Source organism: Lineus longissimus, chromosome 3, assembly GCF_910592395.1.
Source record: "Lineus longissimus chromosome 3, tnLinLong1.2, whole genome shotgun sequence".
Classification (NCBI taxonomy): Eukaryota; Metazoa; Nemertea; class Pilidiophora; order Heteronemertea; family Lineidae; genus Lineus; species Lineus longissimus.
Window position 1 is genome coordinate 7,665,181 of NC_088310.1, and position 21,033 is coordinate 7,686,213.

General features: G+C 39.6%; 2 protein-coding genes across 5 annotated transcripts; one reads left to right on the plus strand and one right to left on the minus strand.

Annotated features, from left to right (window-relative positions):
- Positions 1–599: 599 nt before the first annotated feature.
- Positions 600–13,105, minus strand: LOC135485638 (5'-3' exonuclease PLD3-like). 3 transcript variants are annotated; one of them, XM_064767915.1, is made up of 11 exons: positions 13,040–13,105; positions 10,395–10,505; positions 6,032–6,282; positions 5,455–5,638; positions 4,815–4,938; positions 4,486–4,619; positions 3,905–4,105; positions 3,258–3,397; positions 2,877–3,042; positions 2,338–2,437; positions 600–2,001 (listed from the first exon to the last, which is right to left on the minus strand). In XM_064767915.1, the coding sequence occupies exons 1-11, from the start codon at positions 13,079–13,081 to the stop codon at positions 1,808–1,810; spliced, it is 1,647 nt and encodes a 548-aa protein (XP_064623985.1). In that variant the 5' UTR covers positions 13,082–13,105; the 3' UTR covers positions 600–1,807. The 3 variants fall into 3 exon arrangements, with proteins under 3 accessions (XP_064623985.1, XP_064623986.1, XP_064623987.1); XM_064767916.1 differs by lacking the exon at positions 13,040–13,105 and adding an exon at positions 10,753–10,812; XM_064767917.1 differs by lacking the exons at positions 10,395–10,505; positions 13,040–13,105 and adding an exon at positions 7,872–8,274.
- LOC135485639 (uncharacterized) lies at positions 9,855–20,142 on the plus strand. 2 transcript variants are annotated; one of them, XM_064767918.1, is made up of 11 exons: positions 9,855–10,068; positions 13,606–14,000; positions 14,165–14,340; positions 14,653–14,683; positions 14,944–15,030; positions 15,299–15,422; positions 15,653–15,683; positions 16,807–16,915; positions 17,302–17,430; positions 17,599–17,646; positions 18,084–20,142. In XM_064767918.1, the coding sequence occupies exons 2-11, from the start codon at positions 13,631–13,633 to the stop codon at positions 18,287–18,289; spliced, it is 1,311 nt and encodes a 436-aa protein (XP_064623988.1). In that variant the 5' UTR covers positions 9,855–10,068; positions 13,606–13,630; the 3' UTR covers positions 18,290–20,142. The 2 variants fall into 2 exon arrangements, with proteins under 2 accessions (XP_064623988.1, XP_064623989.1); XM_064767919.1 differs by lacking the exon at positions 9,855–10,068 and adding an exon at positions 13,338–13,430.
- The last annotated feature ends 891 nt before the right edge of the window (positions 20,143–21,033 follow it).

Sequence of the window (21,033 nt, forward strand, 5' to 3'; positions counted from 1 at the left end):
TCGATTACGAAGCTGAAGTGAACAGTGATTTATTCCTGGAGCTACTGCTTTTGTTGTGTAGCTGCCATGTTTTGAGAACTGGCAAATAGGAGACTTCATTGATGGCTGACGTCATCGGGCGGGAATTTGAATCGGCAGAAATAATTAAAAGGCAGGTAGCGCCCTCTCCTGTTAAAATTTTGAACTTTTTCTCAATAAAATAGATTTTCAATAATTTTATCTTAATATTAGAGCATATTTCGACTAATTCGGCTGCTCCTAGGCCGATATAGGCCAGTTTCCTTCATGCACTCTCGCTCGCAGGAAGTAGGTCGAATGGCGACAAATTTTGTTTTGAAAGTAGAGTTTGACCAGAAGTATCCAGAAATGCAAAATTGAAGTCTCTAGGTCTTACGGTTACAAAATGTGCACCATGGGTTTAACGGACGGATGGATGGATGGATGGATGGATGGATGGATGGATGGATGGATGGATGGACAGACGGACGCCACTGAACAACTTATTTGACAAGCTCGGCTGACTTAGTCAGCTGAGCTAAAAACACTGTTGGTTGATTTGTTTGGTTATTTGAGTTAAATCAGAAAAAGAACGACACACCTTTCTTTATTGATACTTTATTTGATAAACTTTTTTGCATTGAGTATAAAATATTCCTTGCATACATTGTGCGCAAACATGTATAATTGTATCTTGATACATTTGAGTTTATTTACATCACATGATGAGCTTACTGAAAATTCCTTTATTTTCGTAGCCCAATATGTTCACAAAAATCGACTTAAGATTTTGCTTCCATTTATTTCTCCTATTGGCGCACTTTCCAATGATAAAACTATAAAGTTAAACCATTTTGTACCCCTAAGATTGGCAATTGTATCCCCTCTTGCGAAATTATTAGGCTCGTAAAAATAAAAGGATCTACAGTAATAAAACACATTGAATTGGGAATTAGCATAAGGAATGCATAAGCATCGGTCACAACCAGTCATCTGAAACACATAATTCACTCAAAAGATATTCTGAATACCCCAGTAAGATAAATTTTCTAGTATCATAAATCATAGAAATAAACGTGCCTTAGAACATGAAACAATTTAACGAAACACAAAAAATGAGTTGGAAAACCCTCTGAATAGGCCTAATAGAAGTTTAGCTCTATATTGGATGAGCACAACTTTCTTATATTTTTTCGAACAAATTTCAAACATTAAATCTTATAAACCAGTGAAGGAAGTTTTTTTGCCAACCATGATGAATTTTGTCCGAAGAATCCACAAAGCACAAAATGCACAATCTAAGTTGCCATCACTAAAACACCGTCCTCCCGCTGTCCACAGCTAGTTAAAACAAACTGCGCTACAACCAACTGCTACAGATGTTAACGAAATTAGTGATTTCAAAAAGTGTGACAATTGTGTTAGCCATTTCCCCCTCAAAGCCGTGCAGACGTATGCTGGGTTCTCCACAGGGTTTCCTCAAGGTACGGTGGTACCCTCGATATTCAAGAATTTTGACCAGTGTGCAACACAAGATGGGGTGGCCAATTCAGGGTCAGGTGGCCCTATAGAGACCCTTCACAACGATCTAGAGCAAAGTAGGGTGGCTTTTACAAGGTAGGGTGGTAAACGGCCAAGGTGGGGTTGACCCAGACAAATGGTCTTGTGAAGAACACTTATAGGATGTACACAATCCTTTGCATCAAAGTTTTCATCAGCTAGACTCCAGAAACAGTTGAGACTAATCAGCCAAAGTGTTCGGTGTGACCAAGCTCCACGGCTTTCAGCGTTGTAGTAGAGTTTTCTCAGTTTATTTGGTAAAATCTGTGATAGGTCGTGCATACGGCGAGTTCCAGTCCCGATCGAACACGTCTTTCAGCTGTTGCTCGATTGTTGATTGTGTGGACATCATAGGACCCCTCCTGATTGCGTCCGCATTCTGACTAAGGACAAACCCGATACCACCCGTGTTGACGAAATAGTCACCTGACCAATTGGAAGTTCCTGAAAGAACGATCAGATTTATGTTAATAGCAAAATTCAATTTCAAACTATCCTCCAAATATGTCTATAAATTGAGTCAAAAGTCCTCTTGACCTCAATTAATTTCTTCCTTCTCTGTGAATTCAAATTAGTTTATTTTAGTGATATCATGGGGTTTCTAGAAATTGTCTATTTTGAAATAGAGCTCTTCAAGTATAGGCACCGTAGTGCAGATGTATAATAGTATACTGAGACTGAGATGATGTTATGGGGATGTTTAGAGAGAACATGATGAAGTAATCACTGGACAACATCTGGCCCCAACTGGGAAATCCAGGGGTACACACAAAAGCTTACCTATATAAGCCGTTTTATCTGTCACCATGTACTTATTATGGTTGACTCTTGCATAGGGAATCTTTGCCTGTTCAGGAGTGGCAGGCACTTCGAATAATTTCTGAAATTAAGACGAAATCTATTCAAGTTTTGCTCTTTGTGAAGAGGAACATTTTTGCTATGACTTAGGGATTATTAAGTAGGTACAAGGACACACTGTTGAAAGAATTCTATGAGTTTTGTTATTGTGTAATGACCAGAGTTATTTGCGTTTAACAAATTTAAAATGAATAAATAGGACTTGACGTGAGTATGATTAGATATATATCTGTTTTCTTCACTCACGTTGAGGTCGGTTACTGTTTTTTTCTCCAAAAAAGCAGGGACATTTTTGTACAGCATTGTAGACCTTGCCTTGGAATTGCCCGGTATTCAGAACGCTACCGCTTGGCAAAAATACCAGTGTTTCTTTTGTCCTGTGCGAGGAAGGCCTTGCCTCTGATAATTAACTCCGATTAACTGCTAATCAAGAGTAGGCATAGTGAATCAAAGCTACTTACCGTTTCAATGATGGTATGTCGATTCGTACCATTCAACGCCTGAAGAGACTGCAGGTACTTGATCATATCCTTATTAGAATGCTTCCACCAGCTGGCCAGGAGCCGTACACGTACTCGACGATTCAGTGCTGCTGCGCGGAGTGCATCGTCTATTACTGGCCAGAATCTGAATGCAAATAGATCATAATGTGATGACAAAGTTCACTAGGTGACTAGAAAGCTTACTGGGGCATTTCCTTTGCCTGTTAACTGCAGATTGAACCAAAGCTAATAGTGGAACCTCCCTTAGCGGACACCTCTCTATCAAGGACAACCTCTGCATCAAAGACACTAGTTTTGGTCCCAAATGAGGAAGGTCACCATGAAATATTTTGAACTCACTTATTTGGCCATGAGAACACAATACTAGGGAAGTAGTCCATCACAGCTATATAAACGAATTCCCTCGACTGGTTAATGATGTTTAGGATTGCGTCGATGTCAACTGACCTTCCTGCTGGACAGAATTCTGGTGGTGAACTCTAGAATGACAAAATGAGACAGTTGGTTAATTCTTCTTCGTCTGCCTTCAGAATTTTTGAGATGCACAGTAGACAGTCTGTTTTTGGTAACGAGGTCGGCTGTCCTAGGGAGTTCCACCACTTGGCCTGAGAGCTTTGAGGTCAGGGTGGTGTCCTTTGGCCAGTTTTCCTCGCTATTCTTCATCAGGGAGCAGGTCTGAAGCCACAGAGCCCCAGAGCTTTGTGGTTAGGGTGGTGTCCTTTGGCCAGTAATCCTCACTATTCTTCATCAGGGAACAGGTCTGAAACCAGAGTGCCCCAGAGCTTTGTGGTTAGGGTGGTGTCCTTTGGCCAGTAATCCTCACTATTCTTCATCAGGGAGCAGGTCTGAGGCCACAGTGCCCCAGAGCTTTGTGGTCAGGGTGGTGTCCTTTGGCCAGCAATCCTCACTACTCTTCAAAAGTAAGCAGATCTGAAGCACATGAGCAGGAGTCTAGTCTAGAAGTAGGAAAAATTGAAAATACTTACAGCTAAATATGTTTGCGTCTCAGTTCCATTCAAAGGCACCGACATAGGATTTGTTGCGTTATAGGCTGTGTTGTACTCTTTTGGCCAGACTGGTGGAATTGTCGAATTTGGAGCACCCATGTACCAATAGGCGTCAAAGATCTTGCCAATATCTTGCGCAAGACAGCTACAGTTGTAGACGGCAGCACCTAGTTCTTTGACCTGAAAGCAGTGGACATGCATTGTAGCAAGAATTGACAAAGACTAAGAATTTGGAATTTCAGAAAAGCCAAAAGCGGTTACTAAACTCTGGCTGTTGTTTTTGATAACGTAATTCTAAGATGTAATCAAGACGAACAAAATGATACCTCATCTAGAGATGATACCAAAAACCACGGACAATATCACGTGACAAAGGGATCAGCAGATCAGCAGATATGTGTTCCAGTGCCAAATACCTGCGATTTTGCCACAAACTGTGCTTGATTACAACTTAGAATTACGTTGCAATTTTTGTTGCAAGATGAGCTCCAACTTTATCAAAACATGTTGTGCGCCAAAAATCACAGAGTGTGCGCCAGGCTTAAGTTGCATTTCATTACCTGTGTGAGTGAGCGCCAGTCCATGTTGGCGCTTCCAACAAAAAAATGTTTTCTGTCCACTATAAAAACTTTTGTGTGTAGGATGCCAGCTCCTTCGAATCTTTGGAAATCTAGACTACGAACTTCAGCACCACCTGGATAAAAGCAAGGGAAACATTTTTAAAATTCAGCCTTACTGTCTCGATATGAATATTAAAACCGGTTTGAGGAGAACCCAATTTACACCTTAGCACCTTAGGACGTGTTTATGCCTAAAAGTTCACCAACAATACCTCACAGAAGTGAGCGTAGAGTAAATAAGAATCTTCATCTCTCGCCCAAACACGTACCTGATTTAGCAAGATCAATGGTGTCTTGATCGTGTTGTGTTTTTGATGGCAGATTCTGGGCTATCCTAATCTTCACCTTTCCCGCACTTCCAATATCCATCAATCTCTTGAACACCTGCTCGCCCTGAAAAAACAAATTTTTACAAAATATGCATCTTTTTTATGCGTTTTTTCAAGGTTTCAGCTCTTAAATCTCATCAGATAGGGAGAGTAAATAAATCTTTTTTTATTAATTTTTTATTAAAACTTTACTGCAAAAATATAGGGTGAACATGAAAAGCAGGAAAAACCTATAAGAACAACATGTCACATAAGAAAGCAATATTACTAACACGGCCTGCAGAGGGGACATCTACAACAGGTGACCCAGCTGCAGGCTGATTCAAACATTAAAATCATTAATCTTACGACTATAAAATTCTTTTAAACGTTTCTTGAATAAGTCATTATTTTCTAAAGCTCTAATGTCAAATGGTAAAACATTCTTTGATGGGGGAGAGGGACTGAAAACATTCTTGGGATCGCCATGTTTCCTACGGAAAAGACTAATTTTTACTTCAAACTGTCGGGATAATCTACCAAGTTCGCTTGGAACAACTGAGTAATGGGCAACCCACGGTGAAGGATGAGAAATTCTTACCTGAGCAGCCGAAGGATCTTCAAAGTGAATATCTTCACCTCTGAGTGTAAAATAGAATGCCCCGATCTCTATTGTTTCTTGTGCTAAGGAGATCAGCTGCATCCAGCTGTCAAATATGGAAGGCAGTTGAGGGGAACCTGCTGGGTACGTCAGGTTTACCGGAATGCTTTCAACTATAGTGACACTAGAAAGAAATAGACAAAGTGTATAAAATGAGCACTATTGAAAATCAACCAAATCTGTTTTGACAGTTGATATGTTAGGTAGCAGTGCTGCTGCAAAGATATTTTGTTAGGTTCAGCAGACGACACATTGGTGTGAGGGAATATGGAAGAGGGGGAAGAAATGGGTGAGATTGGTGAAGGAATGGGGGAAGGAATGGGTGGGAGTGGGGAAGGAATTGGGGAAGAGGGGGAAGGAATGGGTGAGAGTGGGGAAGGAATGGGGGAAGGGGAGGTCACGAAAGAATGGGGGAGGGAGGGAAGGAATGGGCAGGGTGGGAAAGGAACAGGGAGAGTGGGGAAGGAATGGGGGAAATGAGGGAAGTAATGGGGTGAGAGGATGAATCGGCACTAACCTGCATTGATCTGAACATGGCACTGGTGGATCCACAAACTCCTGACCCTGCCGCAATTTGATGCCATAGTTCATAATAAGAGGAAGTACGACAACCAAACTCGTTATGATCACAATAATGCAGACAGGGAAAACGGCAGGACGCAAACATCGCGGTTGTTCATGGGCGTCCACTTTATCGACCACGAAATCGACACGGATGGCAGAAAGGGGGCGTGACTCCTTGTAACAGCGCTGTGGCTTATTCTCTTCCTGAAAAGAGAAATATTCAGAAATACATGTAGTTATCAAATGATGTAAAATACCACTATCTTTGTGATTTTTAACAGGAAGATAGTCTACATCAGGTCTTCCTTGGTAATGCTCGCAAGCGGTCTGTTTATATTTTTTTGCTCCCAAATAGCATTTTGCCTCAAAGTTGACTCTCCTACAGGATATGGGAGAAGCTGCTCCAACTGCTAACAATTCCACATCAGGGACTGGCTCCAACGATCTTGTGTTATCCTCTCAATGTTTGACTTGACTGCCGTGCTAAGTTTAGTTTGAAAACCATACACAAGAATGGGCAAATAATATGTTGCTATCATCATTTCTGCAAAAAGACATTCCACAATTGCTATGATCAGAAGTTGGCAGTGTTGATAAAAACTGGCAAATTTATTTGACGGTCACTGAATGGATCAATTGACACACATCAAGTTTACCCTAATATCCCAGGTGATTATCATGGTGGCATGTTTAAAGCTATTACCTTATCGATCTGTGTGACGTTACCGATTGAAGCGCCCCACTAATGGGTCCTTAATCAAAGAATCGGTCCTCTTGGTAGCACTTCCCGCTGAGTTTTATGGTGTTTATCTATCATTTGCTATCAAATATGCCACTAGAGCTATGAATAATATCAGACCTGGTTTCGAGTCAGCTGGACAGATTAGTCAGATATTACCAGAAATCTACACTGACTTTGGTACAATATGGAAATAATATGGAGATAATCAAATCAAGGCTACTCTAAATGATTGATTTGGATCTGTGGTCACGACAATATGCCACCTGATATATTGTTGTATAAAAACCGATCAGAAATACATTGCCTTATCACTACTGTTGACAATATGATTCTAGAAGACGGAACAGCTTGTCAGATCATGACCACCGGCAATCAGTCACACCCACAATGGAATATGATGATGATGATGGTGAAAGCAATGCCGAGGACTGATTGTATGGGAGTAGAAGGATGTCCATTGGGATTCAGCTCAGGTATAAGGTACCTGGTTTCGAAGGATGAATAAAAAGTGCAATTCACTAAAACACTTCTCATGACCAAGAACCCTGTTTCATTGTGCAGCCATGGCCATGCTCTTCAAGTTCAAGAAGTGGTGGCAAAAAATTTGAAGGTTTTTTTAGGGGCAGCCAAAAATGAGCCAGGTGGGGACAAGAAGCAAGCGTTAATTTCTTCTTGCCCTGTAAACATAGGGCACACTTTCCAATATTCGCAAATTGAATACCTCATCCATAAAATCTGTAAACATCCCGTTGCTTGGTGACTTCACATCTTCAAATCCATTTGCACCGCGAATCAAAGTTAGCCAAAAGCCAATGCTGCTATCAGTGTCAACAATGGCGAATATGTATCTTTAACCCATTACATATAGGTCTGTACACTTTTGATGAATTTGAAATTTCCATCCATTTTTAAACCAGATTTTTCCGGCTTTTTGGGCAAAGCCAATTTGTATCATGTAAAAACAAAATGTGCATTCGACAGCTCCTTAGAACAACAAGATTTCTGCAACATTAACACAAATGTGTCAGAAAATGGTAATAATCATACTCACATAGAAGTCTTTCTCATACACATACTCCCCCATATCCAGCTAACTTGTCTGAACATGTCAAACTTATATCCATCAGTGTTTTAGAGCCAATCACAGAATCACAGAAACAGCGGAGAAAACATTAACAAAGATGTCACGAATTGATCATCACAGGGTTAAAACCATTCGAATTTCGTTCTGGTTATATTACTCCACCAGTACAGTACAGGGATTCTTCCTCATAACACGTATTGCAACCTGAAAATATTTCCCGACACTTCGGATATTCTTTCAGTCACAATATGGCTCAATCATCTATTTCTTGCATGAAGTTTTATTCCGCAGAGCTCGTTAGAAATAACAAACATGTTGATATCGCATCCAGAAAAAACTTTGGTACTGCCAACTCCCCTACATAGCCGACAGCTCTGAAGCAATCATGGAACCTGGCTGGCCTCCAAGGTTCTGCCTTTATATTGATCATGAGTTGAGTTATGCTTGGTTTCAATATTCTGCTCCAGCCTCTGTTGACTGATGCGTGACTCTAACATTATCAGATTGACACCTAATTTTGGTAACAGCTTTTACTTCAGAAGTTCTGATTGAAGTTATCATTCAAATCATCCCCAAATTCTGGCCTTCTTCACTCATCATACATGTAGCTTGAAATATGTGAGAGGAGGGATTGTCATGAAAAGGCTACTACAAGGATGCGAGGATTCATTCAGATGGTCTGACACTGCAATAGCTTAGGGACAGCACACAGGACTTGATCGGCCCATCAAATTGAAAAAAGCTTCCCCTTCAAAGGGAAATTAAAACATTGCCCATTTGCATTTAAGATATTTGGGACAAGAAAGTCCTGTTCTTTGTCAACGTGGACAGTCAGATATTTGAAGAACTAACTTTTTCCGACGGGGGACAATTCTGACCTCATTTCTACTGGTAAATGTCACATAAACCTGGTGCCATCATACCAGATTTTTTGCACCTTTTTTTCTTGGGTTTACCCCTCTGTTGTGACCTAGTAGCCACCAAAAATCCAGGACTGGTTCAAATTTTTTCTACACTTGATGCAAAAGCAAGACAACAACTTGGGATTCCGGAAGAACGTTTCATCCTAGATAAACTGATTTAAAACTGGAGTGATGCATTATGATAAATGACTGGACAAAATCTGGTTACAAATGCCAAGGGAAAATAATCCATCAGTGATCTAATCTGATTTATTTGATCGATACCGGTGTAAGGTGCAAACTGAGAAGAAACATTTCCATAATGAAACACTATTGGAAAAATTGCTCTAAAGTCACCATTATAAGACCACTTCTATCATGTCTATGCGTTTTCTCAAAGGGAAGAAAAGTGGAAATGTTCAAGTGACTGAAGTCTATTATTCATGACGTAGTGAAGTGATGTTTCCATTCAGACCAAACTTTCATCTGACATACATAGATCAGAGCGACTTCATGATATCACCCACGTAGCTGTTCTTATAGATGTGATTCTAGAGTATTTGAGAAAGCATGTTGTCTTTTTGGGCCTGAATTTTGACCTAGATCCTTGACCTTCATCCAAAGTCGGAAGGCCACGGGTCTGACTCTTGACATAGTTTGGCTGATGGGAAGTATCGCAATCAGATATAAGCTTTTGCTGCTTGAAACTGTTTCAGCCTGAAAAAAATGCCTGATGCCTAAACCACATCACAAAATCAAAAATCACATCCACAATATCGCGCTCACTGTTTAAAGTGCTTGCTAAAAATATCCTCAACTTCAAGCCTTTGTTTAAAAATTCAATCCCAAAAATTGAGAACAAATGGAATTTTTTTCCATAACACACCATACATTTTGATACAACAGCGAAGAGTAAAACAACTTTCGATAGGAAATGTATTGATAATCCCCAGTCTACATTGTACATTGCGAATACAATAACTATCGGAATGCCCCAGGGACATTTCCTTGGTGATGAAAAGCTTATCCTGGATATATCCATAACTGGGTATAGCAGCTATCGCTTAGCAATGTGTGATAGCTCACTAGCTGTGCAAGCTCGCAACTGATATAGTGACATTACATACAAGCATTGAGGAGTACTCGCGGGACGAATCAATGGGTAGCTGAAGTGACCACGACAATATCTGCCCTTGGGATTCTCCGCCATATTTGAGACACGATTTCAGCATTGATTATCTTTTCATGTGACGGAATCTTAGGTAAGTAAATACAGTCAACTGGCTATTGTATATACGTGTAGTATTATAACGGTAGTGTTGTTAACATTGGTCAAGATAAGCAATAAGTCTGGCGTTGTCAGTGTGATGCAGTCATTAGACCGATGTTCGTAATTACAAGTATGTAACTTCAGCGTCTGTCACCTCTGAGGAAATGAGTTGGAGAGGGTAACTTTCTCCTGCACTGACAAAAGTGAAAGCATAGATTTCCACCGAGTCTCCGGTTTCTTCCTACATCTCCGTCCACTGTGAGTGACGGAGTGTAAAAAATTGATGAAAATTTGTGAAAATTAAGAATATGTTTTTACCTTTTCCTCCTGAGGTAGGTGGATGTAAACATGGCCCCTCTGTTGCCGTGGAAACCATGGGATGTAACTCATCAAGCTCTCCATGGCGTGAGGTAGTGGCGGACCTGCCTCCTGCAGATAAAAAGGGCGATGGAAACGTTAAAAAAAAAAATCATTTTACAACATTTTCATGGAATTTTCTTTGCAGTACGATACACAAAATCATATACAACATATTTGGTATCAAGTGGCTGCCATCATTTCAGCCCTCACCTGAGCTAGACCAGTGCAGGGCAAAGTGGCAACCAGACCACAGTTCGAACCCACTGACCCTTGGATTCCAAGTTGGACAACTTGACCAGTATGCCACCACGTATACCTTTAAAATTGAACATTCCGCCACCACTTCATTATGTTTAGTCCACCCATGCTCACTTCCGTTTAATGAGTTCAATTTATGATTATATCAATCATGATTCGGGGGACTTCATTCATTCTTATCTTGTCTAGTGCAGACGTACATATTGAAATGTGTCAACAACGTCTTCTACTACCAGTATCTTCACTTCGATATTCAGAGCACTGGGCAGAAATCATGTCGTGTCAACACTGATTGAGTAGTTCAGGGCCAATGAAAATTAAAACATGGCCCGGACCCTAATTTCAAATTTTATCGGGCCTAAGACAGTGCATTGAATCAGTAGTTCATGAATATGAAGAGAGCATCCAGTGACCATGATCAGAGACCTAATTAGCAATGAGTTTGAATTGTTGAGAGATAATAATTACATTCATGGGATTTAGACAAAAAAATCATTTTACAACATTTTCATGGAATTTTCTTTGCAGTACGATACACAAAATCATATACAACATATTTGGTATCAAGTGGCTGCCATCATTTCAGCCCTCACCTGAGCTAGACCAGTGCAGGGCAAAGTGGCAACCAGACCACAGTTCGAACCCACTGACCCTTGGATTCCAAGTTGGACACCTTGACCAGTATGCCACCACGTATACCTTTAAAATTGAACATTCCGCCACCACTTCATTATGTTTAGTCCACCCATGCTCACTTCCGTTTAATGAGTTCAATTTATGATTATATAAATCATGATTTGGGGGACTTCATTTATTCTTATCTTGTCTAGTGCGGACGCACATATTGAAATGTGTCAACAACGTCTTCTACTACCAGTTTCTTCACTTCGATATTCAGAGCACTGGGCAGAAATCATGTTGTGTCAACACTGATTGAGTAGTTCAGGGCCAATGAAAATTAAAACATGGCCCGGACCCTAATTTCAAATTTTATCGGGACTTAGACAGTGCATTGAATCAGTAGTTCATGAATAATATGAAGATAGCATCCAGTGACCATGATCAGAGACCTAATTAGCAATGAGTTTGAATTGTTGAGAGATAATAATTACATTCATGGGATTTAGTCAATTGACCTCAGCAATTACAAGTACAAATTTAGTCATCACATGATTCACACAAAGATGTACATTGATCACGCATATTGAGAGTGTAACTGTAACCGATTGCAACCCCAGAGAAAGTATGCTCTCCATAGTTTGAACCAGTCAAAGTCATCGCAATAAAACAAGGACAATATTCTCTTCTTGATGGAGGAAAAGGAGAAATTTGCTCTTATGACAGAGAGGCTGCATGATTGATTCATGTCATTTTAACTCATTGGTAAAGTCAATGTTAAGATTTTCCTGATGTCCATGTATGTCTGCAAGTGTCTGCAACACTCCACTCAAGAATGCCAGAATGGGAACCCAGAAATGACAAGGCCTAGGTCTATTCTAGTGACGAGCACCATCCTGAAGTTCTCTTTTAAAATTGTACACTTTTCACTACAATGTAAATATCCCTATAATACGAACAGATATCTGCTGTTTTCTGAATCTTCTTGTTAACTCATTTCACTACAATGCTAAAACCTTACACTTACATGGCTAATAATGCCACGGAAGGCCTCTGCCAAGATATTTTGTAACTACCGGTATGTATAACTTGTGTAATTTAAACTGATAAAAATCTAAACTGGACCAGGCCATGACTAAATGTATCATGAAGTGGCATCTTTATCTCAATCAGAGTGCACGCCTTAGCTTTCAAGTGCTAAAGGTGCAGACATCTTGATTGTTGTAGTGAGGAATTGGTGTATAGTAAAATCCAAGTATAGGCTACTGCAGCCGAATGGCAGAAGTTGATCAAAAAGATCATTGAAATTAACTGCAACGCGGATACGGTCACGTACGGTACTGGGAATGCCGCAATGTCTTTCACGACTTTATACGGCAAGACTCAATCTCAAGCGCCCAACTGCCAGCGTGACTGTGATCTCTGTAGTGATGGTGCTTGATGCCAGTTATTGCACTGTTAAAGGTCAAAGACTAATGACCAGGGGTAAAGAAGCAGCAAACTGTCAACTGCAACTCAACTCACAACACTCACTGACTCAGTCAGTGACTCACACTGACTGAATTTTCAGACAAGAAAAGATCAGTTTATTCCTTTATTGGACCCGTTCTACATATTTCACATTCTTGACATGAACACTGGATGACATCTACATTACGAGCATATAAAAACAAGCGATAAAATAAACAAAATTGGAAAATATGTTGAAATAAATGACAACTTCTTACCTGAAAAAGCAGATTTTTTTTTTGATCGAGTGCATCCGCCATGTTTTCAAAACAATTGGCACATGATTGTCATGTGATCAATTAAGAAATGTTTTCACAACTTTGGAAAATTCTTTTAATAGATTTAGCCAATTTCTGCCAACCAAATAACAACTGCAAGTAAAGAATATTACTTGGGTTATAAGTATAACTAAAAAGTGTTTAAATTAAGCTAAATTATACTTTTTCTCTACTTGTGTGTTAATGGATTTCTTTAGTACACTGTCAGAAAATGCCCGGATGTTTTCATTGGATTCCAGAAAATTTCTGATATCAAATTCTTGAAATGTCGCACTAGTTTATGCTGTTTTCCTGGGCAATCGACCATTTCCTATACTTTTTGCTGGCCAAGGTAGATAGCAAATTATTCTGTCGTAATGAACATGCTGATTTGGGGCTATCTTCTTGACTTTTGTTAGCCTAAACCTATCTGGACTGCATAGGCATGTGACTATTCACTATACATGTATTCAATATTGTTGTTGTACATAGAACATGTTACCATTTCACCTGCCATGTCATTTCAGATTCTTATTGTAAGAAGTCGTAACTATGGAAAATTCCACCATTAAAGGTTCGGAGGAGCTAGACCCTTGGGATGCTGAGTTTGAGGTCGAAGATACTTCACCTGCTGAAGATTTAAAAGATGAAAAGATGAAAGATGAAGAAGACGAGGTCAAAGAGGCTGATGAAGGATCACCTTCAACAGAAGTCCTCAATAAACAGGAAAATTATCCAGTTGATAGCCCTGATATTGCAGTGTCAAGATCACCAAAGCCCAAGAAACCCAAGAAGGACAAAAAGAAAAAGAATGCAAAGAAGAAAGATATTGAGACCTTGAACGGTGAAATGGAGAATTTGGAGATGGGTGGCATTGGGGAGGATGGTGGGAATGATGAGGAAGATGAGGAGCTTGAAAAAGGTACGTTGGGTGCAGATTATAAAGAGGTTAAGATATTGATCCGAGGACTAGAACGAGGACGAGGTGAATCACTCATTGGAAGCTTGTTGTTCTTGCTGGTTACTGCTCTGATAAATTCGCCTGCATCATTTTAACTAAGCATTTTAACCGTTGCCTTTTACTAGAGATCCAGATGACTGCCCCTGATGCCGACGGACAAACCAGGAACAGCTTATTCGAGAAGGGGGTGCAGCTGGACAGGAAGAAGAAGAAAGATCTGGCTCTAAAGTGTTATCTACGCTGTTTGAATGGTCTCCGAGATGATACAGGATTTACATATGTCCCCCAGTGTTTGCACAATGTAAGTGATGTTTCCACTTTGAGTCGACCCTGCTGGCATCTTTGCCTTGATTTCACTAGACTTGCATTTTAACATATTGATGGGTTCCACTTCCGACGAAGTAAAGTACGCTAATTGAGATGAATGCCAGGGTAAAACCAGTTTAGTTTCTTCAGATGTGCTGTCTTAGTTTGTGGGATATACCTTACTCTTCGCATGCATCTTTACTTTGAAGTTGCTACCAATGGTTTTATGGCTGCATGATTCGGACTCCATGAACACATATAATGCTGCAAAATAATGTAAGTTTCATTTCTTATCATATATTTTCAGATTGCCGATATCTATTATGGAAAAGAGGAATGTATCCTTTGCAAATGTTGAAGAAACAAATTACTCTTTAAGAAACAGAATCAGAGAATGTTATTCAGAAAATTTGGTCAGAGTTAATTTGGTGGTTTCTCACAGGTAAACAGTATTTCGAACAGTTTTAAATGCAATCTACTGACTCAAGTCGTTTTAAAAGTGGTATTGTTACAAGTTTTAAGTCAGTAGTCTGGACTTTGCTTCCCAGGTCAATATGTGTGCTAAGAAAGTGTGTTCTGAGTTCTTAACTCATGACAGTTGACAAGGCTGTCCAATTCATACAAGCAGAGAAGATGTACTATGAAACTGCTTTGATTGATACATCAGAACTTCAGAAAAAGTTGGGTAAGTACATTGTATTATAGAAGTCTTCCCATTCCTGTAGCGATGTCATTAATTGGAGTGAAATATGGCTACCGGAAAATGTTCTGAATTTGGTCAGAAATAGTTCAGTAGGAGAAACAGTTAAGTCGTAAGAGAGAGTTAGAGCGGGTGCTTCTGGAATGAATCATTGACAAAAATATTTTACAACCTAAGATGCCATTCATAGTTGAAGATTTCATCATGTTCATTGAATAATCTTGCATTGACCTTATCCTTTTTGTGATTTCAGAGGAAAAGCAGAAGGAGATTGTAGAAGAGGGTGATGATGATGATGATCCTTTGGCATCAACATCTGAAGCCCTGCGGGCCACAGAATACCACCACCTGGCTCAGCTCTGCTTAGACAAGAAGCAGTAAGTGTCAACGGGTTGAAAAAAAGTTTATATTTTCACGAAACAGATAGAATATTTTTGCCTTGACGTTTCATGACTGCTCATGTCATTTCCTCAGAGACCTTGGCTAGAGCGGACAGCGTGTTCGCTGTTGCTTGATTTTACTCTGTGGTTTACGTTGATAATGTACTAGTTCTAATGGTACATCTTATAAGGCTTGAGTTATACTGTTGGACTTTCATTTGTTTCAGACCACAGCTTGCCCTGGAATACTGTGGAAAGGTAACTATCTTTCTCAAATTTTCCTTGTTGTTTCTGCATTCGAAAGGCTTGCTTTACCAATCTATCTCTCGATGCATCTGTCTGTTTTGGAAGGAGTCGGAAAGAGCTTAAATCACGTTTCACACAGTAAATATGACCCGGAATCCAGATACCCCATTATTATCCAATCCTTTATATTTTCTTGCGACAGGATCTTACCCCTGATGATATCAGGCTACCACGCCCATCTCAGAAAAAACTGTGACTTTGTAAAGCATTGATCTCATCTGCTCTCCAGGTTATTGATTGTTCAGTGGAAGGCAATTTGGGGTAAAGTGAGCCCTGGTGTAATTTGAGCCCCTGTCTAAGTTTTGGAGACTCAAAACTTAGACAGGGGCTCAAATTACCCCAGGCTCACTTTACTCCCAAATGACCTCATTCAATGTATATCCCTGGTGTTGTAACATTGTAAACAAATCCATAAAAATAGGTTGTGATAATTTTGCAGCGGCCTTAGATGCAGTTATTTCATGATTGAATTAAATTTGCTGAATGAATGTAGGTGCACTAAGAACTGGGTTTTGCTACTGAATATTAGCCGCTTGGTTAATTTACTTCAATAGAAATGTCCCAACACTTGACCAACTAGATTTGTAGGTGTTTCTCTGTAGGCTCTTCTGTATGTGTGCCCCATATTCTGTTGTTTTTCTCTACTTGTTAAAAAAGGTCCTGTTTCATCTTCTTTAGTTTGATGTTACTGTAAACCGAGAATATTCGTGTAACAACGGCCGGTGATATTCTTGCCGTGGTGGACGAACCTTTGTACCAAAAACTCAATGCATGCTTGTCTCGCCTGCATGTTGATCATTCCTTGTCATGCAGTATTTCAGCGTTAGCTCTCAGGCTAACAACAACCTTTGAAATCGATAAGTTGAAATGTATTGGAATGAGTCGAGTACCCGTTTCTAAAACCTGTTAAAAATCTTCCATGTTTTCTGGTTGCCATTAGAATGTTCCTGATACAAAGAATGATTTCAGAGTAATTTCTAGGCCAGAGAGTATTTTTCTCTGAAGGATGACTTTATACTTGTTACAGTAATGAGTGTCTTCTGAATTATCAAAAGCATATGCTTTTCTCTTCAAGGCGACAAAGTTGCGGCAGCAGGTATATGGGGAAAACCACCCAATTTCTTTGAAGACTTTGGATTTCTTTACTATTGTTTATGCAGAGGCAGGAAAACAGCAATATTCTGGTAAGTCCAGTGTCTCCGACTTAGAGACCATCTCAAAGTACATTGAATCTGATAAATCTCTCCTTTGACCCCCCTTCCTGCTCCTGAAAGACTAAACAGAGGTGGCTTTTGCCTCAATTTGAAGCCCTAGAAACCTTAATGTACTAAATTTCTGTACCTGACAACTGTTTTTGCTTTAAATCGCAGTCATCTTTGCCACAAACAAAAAAATGTCCCCTGCAATTCGACAACATCTTGTCACCTAGATTTCATGTTGCTGTGTTGTGTATTTTTCATTCACTGCACAAAACATGATAGTAATCAGACAAGATAGTTGTTGCATGACTAGAATTGCTTGTTTACACCGGCAAAAGGAAGATGTTTACGTCTGCTCTCCTGTTTTCCAGATTCAATGAAGAAGTTCACAGAAGAAGATCTCGTAAACTTGACGGACTTGAGGCTATCGGGCGGGGACGTTGACGGCCTGAGGAAGCGTCTGAATCGAACAACCAACAAAAGTGTCAATAAATCAGAAGGTCTGTAAAAGCCTTTGATCTAATTTGGATTACAATTGATATTTGGCAGTTTCTTTAGCAATAACTTTGAAATGGTGTCATTGTGACCCCATCTTTGTCCGGTTTGAACATTTGACTGCCTCTTTGCCGGGTTTGCGCTGATTAAGAATTTGGTTTTTCATTTTCTAGATAAGAAAGTTCACTTTGAAGAGCCAGCCGTCCAATTCAAGCCTGATGGTAAGTTAAGTGGCTACTTTGTAGCATTTAAAGTACCCAGGAACCAGTGATTGGCGATATGCTATCAGAATGGAACAGTTATGCTGAAAACTATTCCAAAAAACATTGTATGATAATAATGCCCCAATATTATTGCAAATTATTCTTGTTATTGTTGTAGGCAAGAGTAAGGATCTTTTAAGCGGGTCTCTTAAAGGGACAGTAGAGGAGATAATGCTGGACTAATACTAGTGCAAAATTGAGAGTCCCAGTTTAGATATGTGTTTGCAGCAGTTGAGAAACGCTTCTCTAGTATGTCTATTGACATTTTCTGATGGATCTCAAAACAGTGCCTGCCAAACGAGTGAAGCTTTATAAGTATCGATCTTGCTCTACTCCTCCTTTAAGAGAGTTCATTCAGAATCGCTACAGATAATCACTACCGTATTTTTTTCCAGAGGAGCAAATGTCTCGGACGCTGCTGTGGATCTTCTTCTTAATCTCGACTGCCGTTTTAGCCGTTCTCGGCATCTACCTTTACTGCCGCCTGAACCATCGATCACCGTCATGCCACAACTTTGGAACTACCCTGTCCTATTACTACGCGCGGATGAAGTACTTTTATTATTACTACACTTCGTCTGATACAGACACGTATGGCTAGATCAATAGAAAGTAATTTTAGATCAGCTTTGTTTATGCAATGCCTTAAATGCCTTTAGCGAGAGATAAAATTAATCGTTGGGAATGCTGATGTATGGCAAATATGCAAGAGGTCTTGTAAATTCTAAGGCCAAGTTCGATGAAAGTCCACTCTAAAATGGAATATTTACAGAAAAGTCATTGTAATGTTTGATCAGGTATGCAAAATGTGTATATCGGCTGAATTCTTGGTTGAAACTCTATGCCTGTTTTAGCAACATGTTGCAAGCGTTTCTTAAAGAAAGCTTGTTCATTTCATGTTTACATATCAGTATGTCATATTTAAAAGAAATGTACTTGTTATTGTGGTATTTATAGATTACTGCTGATGTTAAACTGCTGTTACGAATCTCACACCTAGTTATTGTTGTGTATAGGGAAGGTATATTGTCACATATAGATCATGTGGTTGATAGAAATGGCATTTCTGTATCTGTGTCTGTTCTTTGTCAACATTGATAATTTGTGATAGATTTTTCAAGGGCATTTGTATGAAGGTGCTCTGTGCACACTTTACTCTCCATATCAAAGAATGGTGGAAATTAATTTTCTGTTGGCATAACTTTGTGGGATACCGGAGTAGTTTGTACAAATACATGTATGAATGATATTTGTTATACTTATATTAGAGTTCTACTTTGGCAGAAGGCTTAATCGGCTTATGCAAAACTAGAGTCCGTTTATTGTTATCTTGATAGTCACTGTTGCACATTCCATGTCTGTATAAACTGTTACACTGCTGATTATTTTGCACTAGTCGTAGCCAATGATCGAAGGAACTGACCCATTGTCCAAAACTAGCAAGAACTTGAAAGTGGTACGGTGTCGGTTTTTTTCGTCTCGAGAAAGTTGGCAAATACCACAATGAGGTTGATGCATAATTAACTGCACTAGGGCAGTGTATATTTGAGGCACTAGTAAATACAATGAGCGCGAACGACGTATCCTTTAAAACTAAATATTCCTTTTTGTCCCGCCAATGGTTCCAAACCACTATTCTGATGATCTCGTGTTGTATATGGATGCAACCTAGGTTTGTAAAGAACCATGTAATATGACCTAGCAGCTGGTCTGCACTTTGGTCCAAGTTAATACTAAGATTAGCTGTTATTCAAAACTGCCAAATAACATTATTAAGGTAATGATTCTCTGCCACTTTTCAAATGATTGCCACTTTAAAAGGGTGGCTGAGTAATGCAGAAGTGACAGAAGTCATCAACTGTAAGAAAGAAAGATGTCCACCATATATTTTTGGAAGGACTCTCGTAACTTTTAACGTCCTTCAAGTTCAAAGTTAAACAATCACTATTTAATGAAATAACTAACATATTTTTCACTTGTGTATAGAGAGAAAGTCAAAATGATGTGACAGTTGACCTGCTGAATACAGGGTGGTCCAAGAAAGTCTACATTTGCTCATATTTGGATTGAACTGCTCAGAATTTGACTGCGGAGGATTAGCCAAATTTTATGGCCTCATTTGGATTGATTGTAGTTGGATTTTGTTGGACACATCTTATCTGGCAGTAAATGAAATTGTTGAAAAAAGTATGGACATTTAAATAGAAACAATATACATTTGACAAAATAAATAATTTGGTTTCAAAACAGAAAAATGGCTGCTACTTTTTTGGACCACCCTATAAATAAGCTAGATGCACTTGTATTGATGTATATTGAATGTGATCATAATTGTTTTGGATGTCTATGAATATTTTATAAAACCCTATTGGGTTCTAGTAAGCCTAAGTCATGTTTGTTGCTGGTCGAAATAGACTGTTAATGTCTTACAAATAAAGCTAGTCTTATCTATTATGTTGTTTGTTGTTGTAGCCATGACAACCTCAAGATTTCAAAGGTCACTAGGTCAGCGATGGGAACTAGGTGACCAGCTGAGCACGCTCCTTCTCCATGCATGTCCCCTTCTTTTTATCAAACACACTCTTTGCCAATCACACTCCTTCTCCATGTATGTTCCCTTCTTTTTATCAAACAAACTCTTTGCCAATCACACTCCTTCTCCATGCATGTCCCCTTCTTTTTATCAAACACACTCTTTGCCAATCACACGCCTTCTCCATGCATGTTCCCTACTTTTTATCAAACACACTCTCTTTGCCAATCACATTCCTTCTCCATGCATGTTCCCTTCTTTTTATCGAACACACTCTCTTTGCCAATCACACTCCTTCTCCATGCATGTTCCCTTCTTTTTATCAAACACACTCTCTTTGCCAATCACACTCCTTCTCCATGCATGTCCCCTTCTTTTTGTCAAACAGTGAGTTGAGACAGCCAGAACCTGCCTGATTAGGGTAAGTGTCTTGAGACAGCCAGAACAAATCAGGCTTGGCTAACTCCTCAATGTGTTAGTTGAGACAGCAAGCACCAGACCAAATCGGGATAGTTGAACCACAATGAGTGAGACAGCCATAATTAGACCGAATCGGGCTTGGCACCTCCTCAATGAATCAGTTGAGACAGAAAGTACCAGACCAAATCGGGATAGCACAATCACAATAAGTGAGACAGCCATAATTGGACCGAATCAGGCTTGGCACCTCCTCAATGAATAGGTTGAGACAGCCAGGACCAGTCAAATCGGACCAGCACAACCACAATAAGTGAGTTAAGACAGCCATAATTAGACCGAATCAGGCATGGCACCACCACAATGATTGAATGGAGACAGCCAGAACTAGACCA

Coding starts and splice junctions, on each gene's coding strand:
- LOC135485639 (XM_064767918.1), top strand. CDS start 13,631: ATGGAAAATTCCACCATTAAAGGTTCGGAGGAGCTAGACCCTTGGGAT. Junction 14,341..14,652: donor TCCCCCAGTGTTTGCACAAT/GTAAGTGATGTT, acceptor ATATATTTTCAG/ATTGCCGATATCTATTATGG. Junction 15,684..16,806: donor CCCTGGAATACTGTGGAAAG/GTAACTATCTTT, acceptor TTTCTCTTCAAG/GCGACAAAGTTGCGGCAGCA.
- LOC135485638 (XM_064767915.1), bottom strand. CDS start 13,081: ATGGCGGATGCACTCGATCAAAAAAAAAATCTGCTTTTTCAG. Junction 3,398..3,904: donor AGACGCAAACATATTTAGCT/GTAAGTATTTTC, acceptor TTGTCATTCTAG/AGTTCACCACCAGAATTCTG. Junction 3,043..3,257: donor GTGTTCTCATGGCCAAATAA/GTGAGTTCAAAA, acceptor ATTTGCATTCAG/ATTCTGGCCAGTAATAGACG.